Raw genomic sequence first — 16,017 nt, 5'->3', positions numbered from 1 at the left:
TCAATGGTCTATGACTTTAGTTTTCACAGCGTATTAAAATAATTATTTCTCACCATTTGTATAACTATAATCATGCTCATAATGATGCACTTGTCACAGTCTATTTACCTGCAGTATGCTTTCCAGGATAAAGGTGACTTTATCCCAGACTTAATAGTTAGGGCCCAAGACTAGGGACGGCAAAAATTCTCAGTAATCAAGACAAATATATTTGAATACAAATATATTTTAATAAAAGTTATGAAAATCAGATTAATGCAAAAAAAATCCATGGTATCAAAAATTTAAATAAAGGTGGGATCTGAGAAGTTTGGAATGAGGGCAAGAGTGAGAGTTGTGCCAGAGTTGTGCCAGTATAGGCCCCCCCCCAACTCCTGTCCTGCCAATGAGATATAATGACGCATATTGTTTTTCAGGGGTCACAGGTTGACTGGGAGTTTTAAGTGGCATGCTTTTACTGAAAGACTTAGTTCCTTTCTGGTTTATGTTTTTCTCCTCTATGCCATCTGTAGAGTCCTTGTTGACAGAATTGCAGCAGAGCGGTCTGGAAACCACCGTATGTGAAGCCACGTACCTTCACCAGAAAGATGTCTACTCAAGAAAGTTCTAACTCTGCAACTTTTTTGGTCACAGTTAATTCTGAAGATATTTTACAATGCTAACTATGTGCACATTTACAAAGCGATGACTTTCTTACGTAATTAGACATGACTTCGGGCACTTTACATGTAAAACATTTTGTGGAGAATCAAAGGGTATACAGTACTGTTTTAAAATTACTGCATAATCAAAGTATATGCAATATAAAAATTTAAAAATTACATGAATGAGTCCGTTCTGCGAAACTAAGACTTTAAAATCAATTGCATTAATGTATTCTCGGCCTTTAAACACATGGCATAAAACTTGATTTTTAAAAATTCAATTATTATAATGTGCCCTCTCAAGATTGAAGAGAAACACTATATTTTCTAAAATGTTCACTTCAATAATTATAAAAGGTTTTTAATACAGAACATTGGAGAAAAATACATAAGGAAATAAAAATTACCCTAAAATGCTACCATCTTGGGATAGAATGTTAATATTTAGCAAAGTGTTTTCCTATAATTTTCCTAATTGTGACATGTTCAAAGTTAGCCTTAACTTACTTTTTAAAAGAGCAACAGAATGTTTCAGGCCTGAGGCTACCTCTCTAGTTATGTTTATAATACTACAAATTTTACCTTATATTTGAAGTGCTTTACAGTGTTCAGATTGCTTTCATAAACCGTCTTGTGGACTGCCTTTACACAAACCCTGTGAAGGAGTGCTCGACACGGATGGGGAAGCAAGGTTTTGAGAAGCACAGTTAAGGACATGCTGCCTAGACACATGGCAATGAGGCCTTGGCTCTTAAACCTACATTCTCCCAGATTCTTTCCATTGCAATATAGCCAGTACGTAACTCCACAATGAATAACAGAATCCCCACTTATAAATTTGAAGATATGATATTCCTTGTAAGAAAATATATAATCATTAATATAATCAAGATTATTGCCAAAAAAAAATCCCACAAGATAATTTTTTAATGAATTATTTATTAGAATGACAAGGAAGACTGGATACGAACACATTCATTTACTAATACGATTTTTCCACTTGTTACTTAAGGCTAGGCCATCAGAAGGACAAACATGTAATCAAGAGGCAGTCAGTTTTGACTTTCTAGCTGTAGCACCAAGTGGTTAGGGTAAGTGGTTGATCCAATTAATTGTGTGGCAACTTGCTCTTTAAAGTTCTCTTTACAAAAGAAATTACTGAAACATGTTGAATATAAGTCAATATAAAGAAATCATTTTTAAACAGACTAGTAGATTTGTGTCATAAACACACTTGCACTGGATATTGGGAAACATTACTTAAATGTACATTTCTAAAACTCATTTTAGGAATTAAAAGTTTTAATACTTAATGGTGTTGGACTCCAGAATTTATATTAATAAAAGATTTCAATTAGTCATATATATGCATTATTAAATTTCAGCAAAAATATCTTGAAAATCTCATTTAGTAATGACAGGGTTATGCTAATTCTAATTTCCTATAGGTAGTGACATCATAAAATATTTATCAAAGATTCAGTATTGGTTTTCTTAGACCTACAAAAATGCTAAATATGGCAATGGTTTAAACTTATTTTTATTCTCCTTTGAAAAAGGAATAATAGGACATAGCTACATAAATAAAGCTTATTTTTATATAACACTAAAATGTGAGCATCCAAATAAGTTTTAACTATTAAAATTGCCCCTTGAGAGGACATGAATTTATTTGATATTGCCATCATTAAAGATGTTTTTGGGAGTCCTTCTTGTAATGGCCTTCAGAGCCAGTACACAGCATGCAAGAGATTGTGTTCCATTGCCTAGCTTGCTACATTCCTTTATTTTGAAACCTGTTCCAAATAGTGATTGACTATTTCCAAAGCATTTATGTCGATTTTCGAGGGATGATAATTTTCCATGATTATTCATATTATCAGTGTTATTGTTCGTGAAATACAGCTCAAAAGTTATTACAAGCAATGGTATCATGTCTGAGAGGAAAGAAAGGGCACACATTTTCATCTATTTTAAAGGAGTCACACACATTTTATGTTTATTTTCTGGTATATTCATTCACATCAATCATTAATTATAAGCTTCTTAAGGGTACAGACCATGCTATTTCTATTCTCTAATCTCCCGTATCCTGGACCACTACATCCCAGAACAAGAGTTAATGCTGGTGTCCCCAAAATGTTTGTTGAATTGAAGTGACTGGAACTTCCCTATTAGACAGATAGGTAGATATAGATATCATATATTTAAATTTGTATTTCCATTTTTCTATGGACTAAGCAACATTTGTATTTATACACAAACTAATAATCTTTGATAATTTTCTGTAAATCCAGGAATTGTACAAGATAAATCAGCAAATAAATCAGGTAACTAAAGACCTTAATAGATGGGCACTTTATGTCTGTTCCTATTTACATTGCTTCACATATTTTAGTTTAAGAATTCCTGTAAGCCACACTTCTTTCTGGGAAGAGAACTATAAGAATTTATGCTTCATAAGGATCAATTGTGCTGTGCTATAAGTAGATACCCCTTTCCTAGTTCACAACTACATGTCCAACAAGATCATCCTTTAGCTAAAGACATTAGCCTCTATGTTATTAGAAGTCTGAATTAACTTGACTCACAAGATCGGTCTCAGTTATATTGTGTATCACTTATTTGGGCTAATCGACGACTAAATGGAACTAGCTATTTGTTGACAACATTTCATCCTTAGGGATCAGATTTACTGCAGGGTGATTGATCTGAATTAAAGTATCTACTAAAACAAAATGTCCTATCCTAACAAATCGAATAAATTTGGTAAAGTTTTAGATTAAATACACTGAAACAATATTAAAATTAAAAGCATTGTGTTATATTGTTTAAAAGCAAGGTGGTTTTAATGTTGTTTATTATATAATTCAGGAACTGAAAAGATAGAAGAAAATCTAAAATGGTGTTAAATTTGCTTCTGTAGGCTACCATTCCTTGCTCGAATTATGAAAAGAAAAGTAAGAAACAGAAATATAGGATGATTTAGACAATGATTTTATACAATTGGATAAGTTTGGATATTTTTGATCAGTGATTACACTTTCATGTACTCTGGCTAAAGTATTAGCAAATCTACTACTACCTAATGTCTTGATCAATAACAACATAGCTTATATACAATGATAAACAAATGACATGTTTTTGGTTTCCTTATTTATCCAAATCCAGTTCCTACAGATAATATTGCATTTAGCACAGCTTGCAGAAGCACATCTTTGCCATCCATGAATGAGGTCTTGGCTTACCTAGAAAGAAAATACATTATCTTGGGTTATATGATGAAATAAAGAAGATGAAAAAAAAAATGGAGGAAAGGAGAAAGGAAGGGAAGAAGAGAGGAAAAGAGGAAAAAAGGAATGAGACAAGAAATAAAGAAAGAAAAAAGAAAAGAAGGAAGGAATTACCTATTCATTTCTACATTTCTTTTCTATCCTGAAGTAAAATACGTTAATATAATAAAAATACTGTCTTATAAACCAGACCCCAAGTAAAAATATTTTAATTGCGCACATTATTAATATGTTTTTTTTTTTTCACTGCCAAGAAAGATGAAAGTTTTCAATGAGATGAACTGGGTTTTAAATGAGTAAATTTCCATAAATTTCAAGGAGCTGAATTATTTTTAGAAAAACCCACAACTGCAGTTTTAGGGTCAAATGTTTAAATGTTAGTTGAAATATGGCTTGATTGATAGAATGAAAAAAAAATATTTCTCAAACTACTTGGGTCATTGTTATTGTAGGCTAAAAACATATCACTTGCTTTAAATTAATTTGACTATCAAACTAGTTGGAGCATTGTGCCTTAGGTAACGACTTCTAAACACATTTCTATTAATTATGTGACCATGCATAGTAACTTCCACTTCCACTGGCAAAAACTCAAAAAGCTGATTATTTGGTTTAATTAAACAATATCCAATATTGTATGCCATATACAATATATACAATAATGTATTAGTCTATAATTTTACATATTTTAAAAGTTATGAGGTTGATGCTTAAATTTTTCCCTTTGGGTAAATTTTGAAAAATATCGATATAGTTAAACACAACTAGGAAAAGGAGCTTGTATGTTTTTTACCACTGAAATTTTTCTTACTTCTAGAACATTTTTTTTTTTTTTAGCACTAACCATAAGAAGTGTGTTCTCTATGGCCATGATTGATGGGCTGCTCACACATTCCACATTTTTTCTGCTTCATGCATCATCATCAGCCATCTCCAACACTCCAGTCCTGAATCTGTCCTACTTTCTGTTACCTGATTTTTGCTGGTGATTCATGAGCCAGAATAGTAAAAGAAAAAAAATCCACCTTGGCTTTTCACAATGTAGTATCCCTCTGGAAACTGTGAGAAACCTAGTTTTGTTCATCAGATTCATGTAAATGCAATATTGATTGACAATGCTGTACATAGAACTACACACATAAGGTGCTATATAAAAACCACTAAAATGTTCTATTAAGGATAGAAAGCATACTGATTATAAACTACTTCAGAAAGATGTGAAAATGCTTATCTGAATGCCTTTTTTTTGTACTTTCAAGCTCTTTCTTGTCACTACTATTTTCAGCTCGAGCTATATTTAAGTGTACTGTCCCTAGTGCACTAGGAAGTAAAATTCTTAATTTTACAAGCCAATAAGGTGACTGAAACTGAAGGTCTCTCATTAACACTTGGGTAAAAACTGTGAATGTCATGCTAAACTTTTTATCATCATGAGCGCAAAGATGAGGGGCAAGAAACATTGAATTTTAATCACTGCCTGAAATAGTTAACAAGAAGTGAACCAGCAAAAGATGAAACTGAACTATTTTTGTGATAGCATCCTTCAGATTCAGAAGTGACCAGGCCTTAAAGAGCCGAAGAAAGAAAGTCTAATGGCCCTAAAATCTCAAAAAAGAGAACTGCAAGTTCATGATGTTGTCTCAGTGCTTCTATTACTAGACATCAAAGTTATTCCCACAGGTTTCAGGAATGTATAAATGCCAGTGAAGAAACAAGTAGACTTCAGAGAATCTAAGCTAGAAACTTCAATCTGGGATTCACCTGTGAGGCAAAACTCTTTGCTAATGAATTATTCCAAAGAAAAGACACGGCTGAGGGAGACCTTAACCTATCAGACAAGACCTCCGGGTTCATGAGCAGGGTCAGAGTAACAAGAATGCTACAGTCTAAAGTTGCTCTGCTAACCTTAATGGACTGCAGGCACTCACCTGGGTATATACAGCTTGAACCAATAAAGAGATCACAGTGGCATGATGCATAAAGGTAGAGTGCTCTAGAGACGAGGTGAACAACCACGGCACCAGGCCTCCAAACTGTGACCTATATGCACACTCCAGCCATTTACAAATGGGTCATTCCAGTCAATTCAGTGCTGGAGAGCAGTGATGTCAATGAAAAAATAAACACACTCTACAGATGGAGTTCAAAATCCACTGTATTCAAATATAATCAATTTGTGAAGTCAATCTTACTGTTTTATATCATTTCTAAAAATTTGATTTTATCAATGACATTTAAAAATGTTATATCAATGTTTGAAAACCTCCAACCTCACCTTTTTAAAAAGCTATTTTAGTTTTTCGGTGATTCAATGCTCCTTTGCCCTTTGCATATGCAAGTGAGTTGTATTAGCAAGATGAAGATAAAGGAGCTAAGGTAGAATGATGTTTAGTGGATTTACAAAGAAAAGACTTTATTTGCAAAGAAGAATATATGAGACAATATTCTTAAACTGTCCTTGAATGGGAAAATAATTTTTTGTTTTTATTTTCTATATGCTGTTCAAACAACTGGACTATTCATTAAAAATGATGTAATAAATATATTAGTCATTTAGGATTGCATAGATAAAACCATGTAAGGTCAATATCCATTAAAGCTAGAAGACTGACCACATTCAACTTTGTAAATGGGGGATTTTGCACGTACATGAAAATGTTAAAAGGAATTTTAAATGAGTGATAATATTCCAGGTGAAAATGGTAAGAATGATGCATTCATGATTTAAATGCACTTCCTTCTATACAAGGAATAATGAATACACTAATGCAAGTTTAACCTAGCTACTGAAGCACCTCTTTTGGTTTGAAGACATCTTCCCAAAGCTTATCATTTAAAAACTTCAAAATTTGTTTTTTATTCTAACAAAGGTAGTTAAACATATTTTCCAGAGAAACATCACTCCTATGTGGTAAATTGAGGTAACAACTGCCAAAATAATGTTTCTAGTTTTGGAGCCCCTACATTTGAATGACTTGATATTTCGAAGTTAATTTTTGGACACTGAGAAGTAGATACTCATATTTCCGCAGTTCAGGAGAGTCCCTCTATGCCACCAATTTCATGTATCTTCATGTTCAGTTTTAAGAATTTTGCTTCTCAGATGCTCTTACTTCAAAAAATGCATTCTCTCATCGAAATCTTTCTTACTAAACAAGGACCTCTGTCAGAAGTGTCTTAATTTCTTATCACAGAATTTTATCCACACAAGGAGCAATAAATAATTCATGTCATTGCCTCTTTGTTGTGTGTCCCTGAACTGCACAGAGCTGGAAGGCTGACAGCTGTGTCAGGACAAGCACCAAAGATCTGACATGACAAGTGACTAACAAGTTTCTTTCAGTTCATAGTGAAAGAAGACAATGGCCCAAAGTGCAGAAAGAAATCCTGAAACAAAATAAAACTGCTTCTTTCTTTTTACCTAAGTGTTTGCTATGAGCTTATTTCCAACCCACAAGCCCTGGTCATTTTATAGGACTGCCCAGCCCCCTTTATTCCTCACACTCGCTTGGCCATTTACGCCTGGCCACGGATCAATATGAGCAATTCTTGGAGAAATACGATGTCTCCATGACAACCAAGCCACAAATTCTCAGTGGAAGGCAGTGAGACCAGTAGTGAACTCTCCAGAGGTTTCTAGGCCTATAAGGCAAGATGTCTTAAAATGCAGGAATGGACAGAGGAAAAAGCCAGAGTAATTCATTCTTTATTACCAGTTTAATGATGTCCGATGCATAGAACAGTACTCACTTTTTAAGTTAAGATTCCATATCAGCACTTATATTTTCTAATTAAACTTTCTGTTTTGTTATATCCTTTTGTTTATATCAATCAGCTAGGCTACGTTATATTTGAATCTCACAATAATTCCACGCATATTGAGGGATAATGGAAATTTATTCTACTTGTGAAATGGCATAAAGCTGATGTTTTCTTGCCAAAACAATAAACACTTAGGTAAAAACTTGACTCATGCATTGAACAGCCTGATGAAATGGTTGATAGAAAACTGTTTATTCAGACAGTTTAAGAACATAGTCAAAATTAGGCAATTTGAGTCAAAACGAAAAGTAATTTTAAAATACACATTTTTAGAAATTGAACGCTACCACTACGCTGACCTTTCTATAGTGGTACCAATCTACATTTTCATCTTTTAGATATGGCAGGGGGTGGGGCTAATGTGCTGATTAAAAATTTCTGTCATTGCTAAAGATATCATTTCTCAGTTCCATGGGAAAGTTGAAGCGTGGCTGAGAACAGACACACAACAGCAGTCCATCTTTTGAGGAATCTTGGTGAAGTGGCGGGGTCTGAAATGCAATGCCATCGCCACTGGGCCTATCGGGGTTCCGAGATGACTTAGGGGACCTGACATAGATTGCAGGCTGCACCTTTCACTGAAAATTAAATCTCAGTAGCTCTCCTCCGGGAAGGATCAGGGGACTGTTTGCAGCTGCCCCCTGTCAGCGAAGGCTACAAGATTTGGAAATCTCTTAACTAAGCTGACAGGCCACAGAGAGGATGAATCAAAAATCTGATACATGGATCAGCACACAAAGATTTGAGAGGGTAGAGGGTACACAGCAGCCAGAGAAAATAGGAAAGAAAAATGTTCAGTAGGGGGAGATTAACTCTTTCATTCATGATAAGGTAACTTTTAGCACCCTGTGGCTTTGTAGTGATCCAGGAATGTCATTCGACTTTCACAAGATTATTTTCATTTTAATTAATTAGTTGTTAAGGCTAGGTATGCTTCAAAACATAACAAAAACAGAAACAGAAATCCATGCTTAAGTGTTCCTGGCCGTATTGTTCCAGTACATTTCCATCTATTCTTTCTACAAAAAAAGATACAATCATAAGTAACTTGGACATCAGGTGAATTGTATTTTGTGAGGCAAGGTTATTGTTTTCTTTTCTTTTGTCTTGTTCTAAGCAGTTGTCAACATCCATTAGTCCATTACTGTTATGCTGAAGTCCTCTCACCCCAGTTAAAGTCTTGTTTGTATTTAGAAAGGCAAATAGATTGTAATGATGACAATTTGTGTTTCTTTTCTCTCTAACTCTCCACTTCCTCTTGATCCCATTATTTGAAATATTTAAAATATTGCCATTTCTCCAATTTCCAATCTCTGTCTCTATTAACCAGTTTAGCCTAAAATTGATGATAATGAACTAATAGTGTCAGCTTCCCTTTTCAGTCATAAAGCCTTTGTACTTCCTCCAACTGAATTCTTGATGAAAGAGGAAAAGATAACAGCTCCACACTGTGACCCCTGGAGGTGACCATTAATTTGACAGTGCAGCTGCTAAGAGAAAAGAGCATTACAATGTCCTCTCCTCCCACCCCTTTCCAAGGACCCCAAAGCTGTGTCAAATTTATCATTTTATACTTGACTATTTTTAAATGGCTTTCACCTGGACTCTCAGAATCTTCCACGACACATCTGTCAGGCATGTCCTCTGCGTCTTGGAAGTTTGCCGAGTTTGAGTTGCTGTCATGCTTGACCAGACTGGTTGAAGCTATGAGAGAGAGAGAGAGAAAACGAGAGAGAGAGAGAGAGAGAGAGAGAGAGAGAGAGAGAGAGAGAGAGAGAGAGAGAGAAAGGAAGAGAAAGAATGATGAAAAAGTAATAATAAACACCATTAAAACATTTCCTTTCAGTTTCACAGCTATTTCCAGGGACACACGATGTAAACACAAACAATAAATTGAAATAAAATGTATCCTCTAAGTATGTATTGGCAGACATGTAATTAGTTGAAAAATCTATAGATGAGACTTTATCTTAGAAGAAAAATAAGTTCATGGCATCAGCTTAAAAGCTACGAAGTAACAAAGCGATCCCTTCGAAATATAAATCGTATTTTTAATGCATAAATCTAAAACAATATAGTCAATTAACGGCAGCAGGACACAGAGAGAACATCGGACTAGTCAATTAGGAAGACTAGCACTAAGCTGGTGCAGTGGTTTCTTTTGTAGTACAAATCATAGCTGATTAACACTTTTCATGCATTTTAGTTTTCTTTCATCAAATTAAAAACTATGGCAGCAAATACCCCAAAACAAACAAACAAACAAACAAACAAACAAATAAATAAAAATTGTAAAATACAGAACGAATACACCGCAAATGATAATAAGTAGAGCTGATGTTTTTAACGGTAGGTCCCAGACAACTTGTCATGAAATATATTTTTCTGAGTAGGAATTATGAACAGAGACAGAAGCTAGCACAAGAACCTAAAATTTCCTATAAACACATACAACCACCAGTTCTGTTAGAGAAACAGACTCACATTTCTACATTTTCCCACTAGTTGTAACACTTGGTCTAAATTACCATCATAAGTAACATATTTCCATATTACATTTATTCAAGGAATCATTTGTCAGGAAGAGTGGACATTGCATTCATGAAAAACACTCAGTGATATAAATTATGCCATATTTATCTGAAGGCAAACAATATAAATATATATATCATTAACTACATTGGAATTTTATCTATCACAGATTGCTGCAGTAAACATTACCACTGTCTCCTCAGGTCTTGAAAACACATATAACATATTATTTATAAGCTATAAATGCAAAAAAGAAAATAAATATATTTATGTCATACACAAAATAATATGTTTGTTGGTACAGGGGAGCGAAACAGGCCGCTGTTTCTAAATCTCCATTAGGAGATAAAAGAGCAAATGTAAAGGCTGGAGACTCTTACTTCACACATTCAATAAGTGACACAGGGAGTGCTGCCCAAGGTCCAAAGCAGCTTTAGTAGAGCTCACACCTCTCATACTCCTCATCTTGTTTTCATGAAGTGTGCATAGTATTGATGATCATAACCTGAGACCCATGTATATGCAAAGGAGACTAGTAATGTAATTCTGGCCCAAATATCCTCTTCAGTTTCACCAACCTTCTTAGAACTCACAGTACTCTATTCTATGGAAGTGTGAGCATAGTGTTTGAATTCACTGTTTCTCTAAAACCTTTTGTTTGGGAACAAAATCTGAGAGAAAAAGTATGAAATTCCGATTTAAAATAAACACAGTTTTTTATTTTGTAAATTTGAATTTTCTGAAAAAAAAAAAATGAAAGTTGGTACTTTGTTGGTATTTTATTCACTTCTCTATGTCCTGGGTCATAGAAGGTATTCCGGAAGAATTTGTGGGATAAATGAATGAATAAATGAATGAAATAGAGGTACCATGCTATATATCTTCCTGATACAAGAGGATACTTGCTTTGAACTATCTTCAACTAGATCCATTCAGTTTCTTATTTAGGCACACTTTGAGATGAAGGATGCTTATTTGCAAAATGGTCATGTGGGTTAGTCCGTGACTTGGTAGGAAATGTGACACATATGGCCTACATAGTTATCGATGTAGCTGTCTTTAATTTTCTTCAGTTTAGAACCATACTTACTGATTATTTAAATCCATAGATTTTTGTGAAATGTTTCTGTGGAATAATTAAATGCATCAAAATTGTAGAAAACTATTATACTGGACAAGATTTCTTGGCATGTTTTAATGATTTATTTTTTATCTCTATATACTTGTTAATTTTCTGAAATATTTACATTGGTATTTATAATAGGGAACTAACTATCCAGCCAAATCTATTACTAACAGCCAATGAAGTAGCACCTGTGTGTATTCGGGCAAATGTATTGCACTTATCATCCCATATATTGTTCTTCCATAATTTAAAACTTTCTCCCATTCTTTCATTTATTTATTCCTCCAAGAAGATTCAGTTCTAGATACAGGAGCCTCAAGGGGGAAGAAAACATGGTATTAGAACAATAGAGTAAATGCCTAGAACCATTTTAGTGGTTATAAAGTAGTCCCAGGAGGTACTGACATCTCAAATCACTTGAGAAAGCCAGCAAGTTTGATGTAATTTTAGGTGTATGATCTTCATTAAACTCACAGGAGTGGGTGCCAGGCAGATATTTTTGTCTCCACCTCTGATGTTGGAGGGTGTGGTTTGTGTGGGGGTAGGAAAATAAAGAGGCCTATTCTTCCAATATTTTTCTTAGTTACAATTTAGCTTCCAAATTTGAGATGGTACAAAATTTTTATTGGGTAGTTTTTAGAGTATCCAATTACATATACTAAAGAAATACCTACATTCTTTCAATCAGGAACAAAAGACATTGGAGGTTAATTACTTTTTTTTTTTTTTTTTTTGATAGCTAATCTGTGTAATTGTTCTTTTGGGTGTTTCCTGTTATGTTTCATCATTAAACTCTGACATGATGTGTGACCAAGGCCTCTCTAATGAATCATTTCAAAAATGATGAGATCAACAAATATTGATCTAGTACTTATTATAGGTAAAGCTCTGTGGTAGACCATGTGAAGGGTAAAAATATGAAGGCACTTTTAATATGCCCTCGTACAACTTGTGATCTAGTTGAAATATAATGAAAAGTAACTAGTAGGAGTCTTAGAGAGAATATTCCAAGAGTGACATGGTTTTTAGAAATGCAGAGGCAATTCCCCTGAAATCGGGTAGTTGGAAAGTGAAATTTGATTTAGATCTTGAGAAGGAAAATGAGTAACCCAAAGGGAGCTCATTCAAGGCAAAAGAAAAAGTGTGAACTTGAGTGTGGCCAAAGAAGTACATTAGCCTAGTGCCACAAGTGTATTTTTTAACCAGAATGTTGCTGCCTGCTTTCATATGTATTTTTAATGAATTTTCCCTACATGTCTCTTTGAGCTTTTCCTGAATTCCTGTTGTGGTTAATTCTTCTCACCTGTAGAAGTTAGCTATAGACAGGTTTTTCCTAGCCCTAGATAGTCAATAATTTGATCTTTACTGATGGTGGGCCCATTTATCACAGTAAGTTGTCCTTTCACTATACATATTGACTTTTATTTATCAATACCAAAGTCCATTTGTAGCTCATCGCTAAAGTTCTTGGATATTTTCAGTAGTTTTTGAAGATGCATTTTAAAGCTTGGCAGAGAGATACTTTTGACATCAATATAGTGTAAATGGTTGCTAGGTTCATCCTTAACTTAAAATCAACTGTTTATTTCCTCTATAATGGATTCTGAAATAGTCTGCATTTGGGTGGGGGGTGGGGTTGAGGAGACGAAAACGACAAACTCTTCTTGGCAGTTCTACCACAGAAAGATGTAAGGCTCTTCCATTTACTCATCACACACCTCAAAATATTGACAACTGAAAGGTCAGTGTTCTAACTATCTTTGTATTATCTTTGGTAGCTAGATAGAAGGAGAAGTCTATGTACTTTGTATTCATGTGCTTGACTATGGTGTATTTAATGAGTCTAATTTTTCTAGAATCTAAAGAAATGAGTGGTTCAAATGTAGACAATATGAAATTAGTAATTTTTAAACCACATTTAAGAACACCTAAAGAGGAAACCCAGAAGACTGTATGACACAGACTCAACAGAAGGATTTACTGTAAAAAAAAAAAAATGTGATGACAAGGTCATCAGTGGTTATACTCCTCTATGTTTCTCTAGTCTCTAGTTTGGTTTTGATTAACCTCTAAAAATTCCCTCCTTACTTTTCAAATCATGTGCAGAAAGATGGTATTAACTCTTACATGTAGCCAGGCTTAGGCAGCAAACAATTCCAAGAAATATCCCCTCACCCCAAGAAGAGAATGACCACTGCCAAAAATCTCTATCACCTTCCACAAATAGCAGCTGGCCCTTCCAAGTTAGGCCACTATGTAGTAAATATAGAGCCCTCGTTAAAAATCCATATCATTTACAACATGAAAAAATCTGCAGTCCAAATAATGTTTTCAGTACAATGACTTACATATGATTTAAAAATATATCCTATCTATCACACATATGGACTTTTTGGAAGTATTGGAGATATCGATAGGAAAATAATTAATAAAAAAAATACCAGTTTGAAATGTTGGTCATCCGAACAGAATAAACCACTGCAGTAGCAGATAAAACTCAGACTAAAATCTTAATTGCATCTTATTCAAGGGCATAAAAATAATGTACAGTCTGCAGAGGTCAAGAAAGAGTAAAAGACCACTCAGATTTGTGGAATGAGCAGTGGAAAAGAAGTTAAAGGCCTGAGTTTAAATCTACTAGCTCAATATGGTGGTCATGAGGATCACTTCCTTGGCTGATAATTTCACTGTCTCTCCAGTCTGAAGGAGTTAGTATGAAATCGACTAAAAAAATCTTTCCAGAAGCTTACAAGAAAAACAAACAAACAAACAACTACATTAAATTCAAGTATAAGTAAATACCAATGCAATACCCACAGATCCCATAAGACTATATAATATTTTAAATTAGAGGGAGGTGTAATCAGTGAAAAGCCTTTAAGTGGTAACACCAAATTTGTAAACAAAGAGGATGCCATTTGAACAGGCCTCAAATTCAGTTTACAAAGTGATTCTTTCTGGACAGATGTCTTATCAGGAAAACATATCTAGATAAAGAGCTATGTAAATATGACCCTTAATTTAAGAATACGTATTCTGAGATAATCAAGTAATAGGACCTCTTGATTCTATTTGAATAGCAATAGCTACATCCTCCATTAGACTTCAGGCTTACTTTGTCTTGAGCATAGACTGGAAACTGGGGGGCAGAGGTGGGGGGCGGGGCGGGGACCATATAGTGATGCCCTGAATTAAATATCTAATGCTTCCTTATAACTAATAATTGTTTTATGGACAAGTTCAGCAAGATGAGTTAACATTAGACTTACGTGTTTCTGCTATCTTCCTTCAATTGTAATCTGACATGGAATATTATTTTCTAGGTGACATTTTCCAGTATGAATTGCTTTAAGGATGACATATTTTTTAACTGGTAAAGAAATAAATTTTTTAAGATGCTGTGAAGATTAACTTATTTTGGTATTCTTAGTAGATGTATAGAATTAACATTATAATTTCATTAAATATTTTGGGATATAAATATATATAATCGCAGGATCAAGCTAATGACTACCTAGTCTAAAAAAAAATCTGCTTATAGCTAACTTCTATGGGTGAAATGTATGTCTAGATCACCCAACTAATTTGGGGGAAGATAAACACGAATGAGAAAGAGATATTATTGTTTGCCGAATCTTTTAAAACACTGCTTTATTTCTCTTCGATACAGAAATGCCTCTGTTATCCAGAATGTTTGAGCAATGGGCTGCTTTGGTAAGGCCGATATACAAGCAAATGCATTCCTAGCTTAACACGGGACACAAGGCTCACATTAGATATTCAGAATACTTGTGAAATGACAAGGTAAAACTGCTAATGAGGATTCCTAAGAATTAAAAAAGCAATGATTAATTTCACTTGTAGTTTAAGGGATAAATTTTAGGGTCAGGCCTAGGGTTTATAGCTCAAGCATACCCAAATATCCTCCAAATCTATTATTAATGCCACAGGCAGTCTACATAATGAGAGTCCCTATCTGACTTATTTCTGATTGGAAAATAAAATTCCTCATGTGTAGCACCCAAATATATGTATTAATTTAAACAAAAATAAATATAAATAATTTCATTATAGAGATGAACTTGAGTTCCCAGGGTGAAATTGGTGGTAATGGAAATAGCTCAATTAATAGGAACAGAAGATCTGTTTTTTAATTCTACCTCTGCTCTTAATAGTGTGATCCTTAGCATGTCATTACGCTTTCCTGGACTTGGGTATGATTATTAATAAAATGAGACAGTTGAACTGGACAATTTCCTTAACATCTTCTGGCACTGAGACTCAAATATTCTGCCACTTGAGAATCCAACACAACCAACCACAAAATATATCACTGAACAGGATACCAATAGCACAAGTGGCTACTATATTAGCCTTAAAGATAATGAGGACGTCTGAAGTCCTTTCTGAATTATATAAGATTGTTATTTTCCTACTATTGGCAGTGTTCAATCTGAATGAGAGACAGAGGAAATCAGGGCAGCTTTAGAGAGATACTTGGGTAGCTTCAATGCCAGGGTAAGGCAGCCCTATGGAAAGATGATCCAAAAAAGACTGAGGCTACAGTATGGTTATTCCTTAGAACAAACAAGGTGAATCC

General features: G+C 34.3%; 1 protein-coding gene across 7 annotated transcripts in view; it reads right to left on the bottom strand.

Moving 5' to 3' along the window:
• Positions 1–1,572: 1,572 nt before the first annotated feature.
• Positions 1,573–16,017, bottom strand: part of WDR72 (WD repeat domain 72) — a 201,282-nt gene continuing 186,837 nt past the window's right edge. For 4 of the 7 annotated variants that reach the window (XM_039888997.1, XM_039888993.1, XM_039888996.1 and 1 more), the window contains one exon: positions 8,820–9,463. In XM_039888997.1, coding sequence (XP_039744931.1) covers positions 9,138–9,463 — 326 coding nt within the window. In that variant the 3' untranslated portion in view covers positions 8,820–9,137. Of the gene's footprint in view, positions 3,893–6,511; positions 8,779–8,819; positions 9,464–16,017 lie in introns of those variants that run through there. The other 3 variants (XM_039888998.1, XM_039888999.1, XM_039888995.1) reach the window with 3 other exon arrangements.

The sequence above is a fragment of the Pteropus medius genome, unplaced genomic scaffold (genome assembly GCF_902729225.1).
Source record: "Pteropus medius unplaced genomic scaffold, Ma_sr-lr_union100, whole genome shotgun sequence".
Lineage (NCBI taxonomy): Eukaryota > Metazoa > Chordata > Mammalia > Chiroptera > Pteropodidae > Pteropus > Pteropus medius.
The sequence above is the reverse complement of the archived record's forward strand: the minus strand, read 5'-3'. Positions and strand labels throughout refer to the sequence as shown.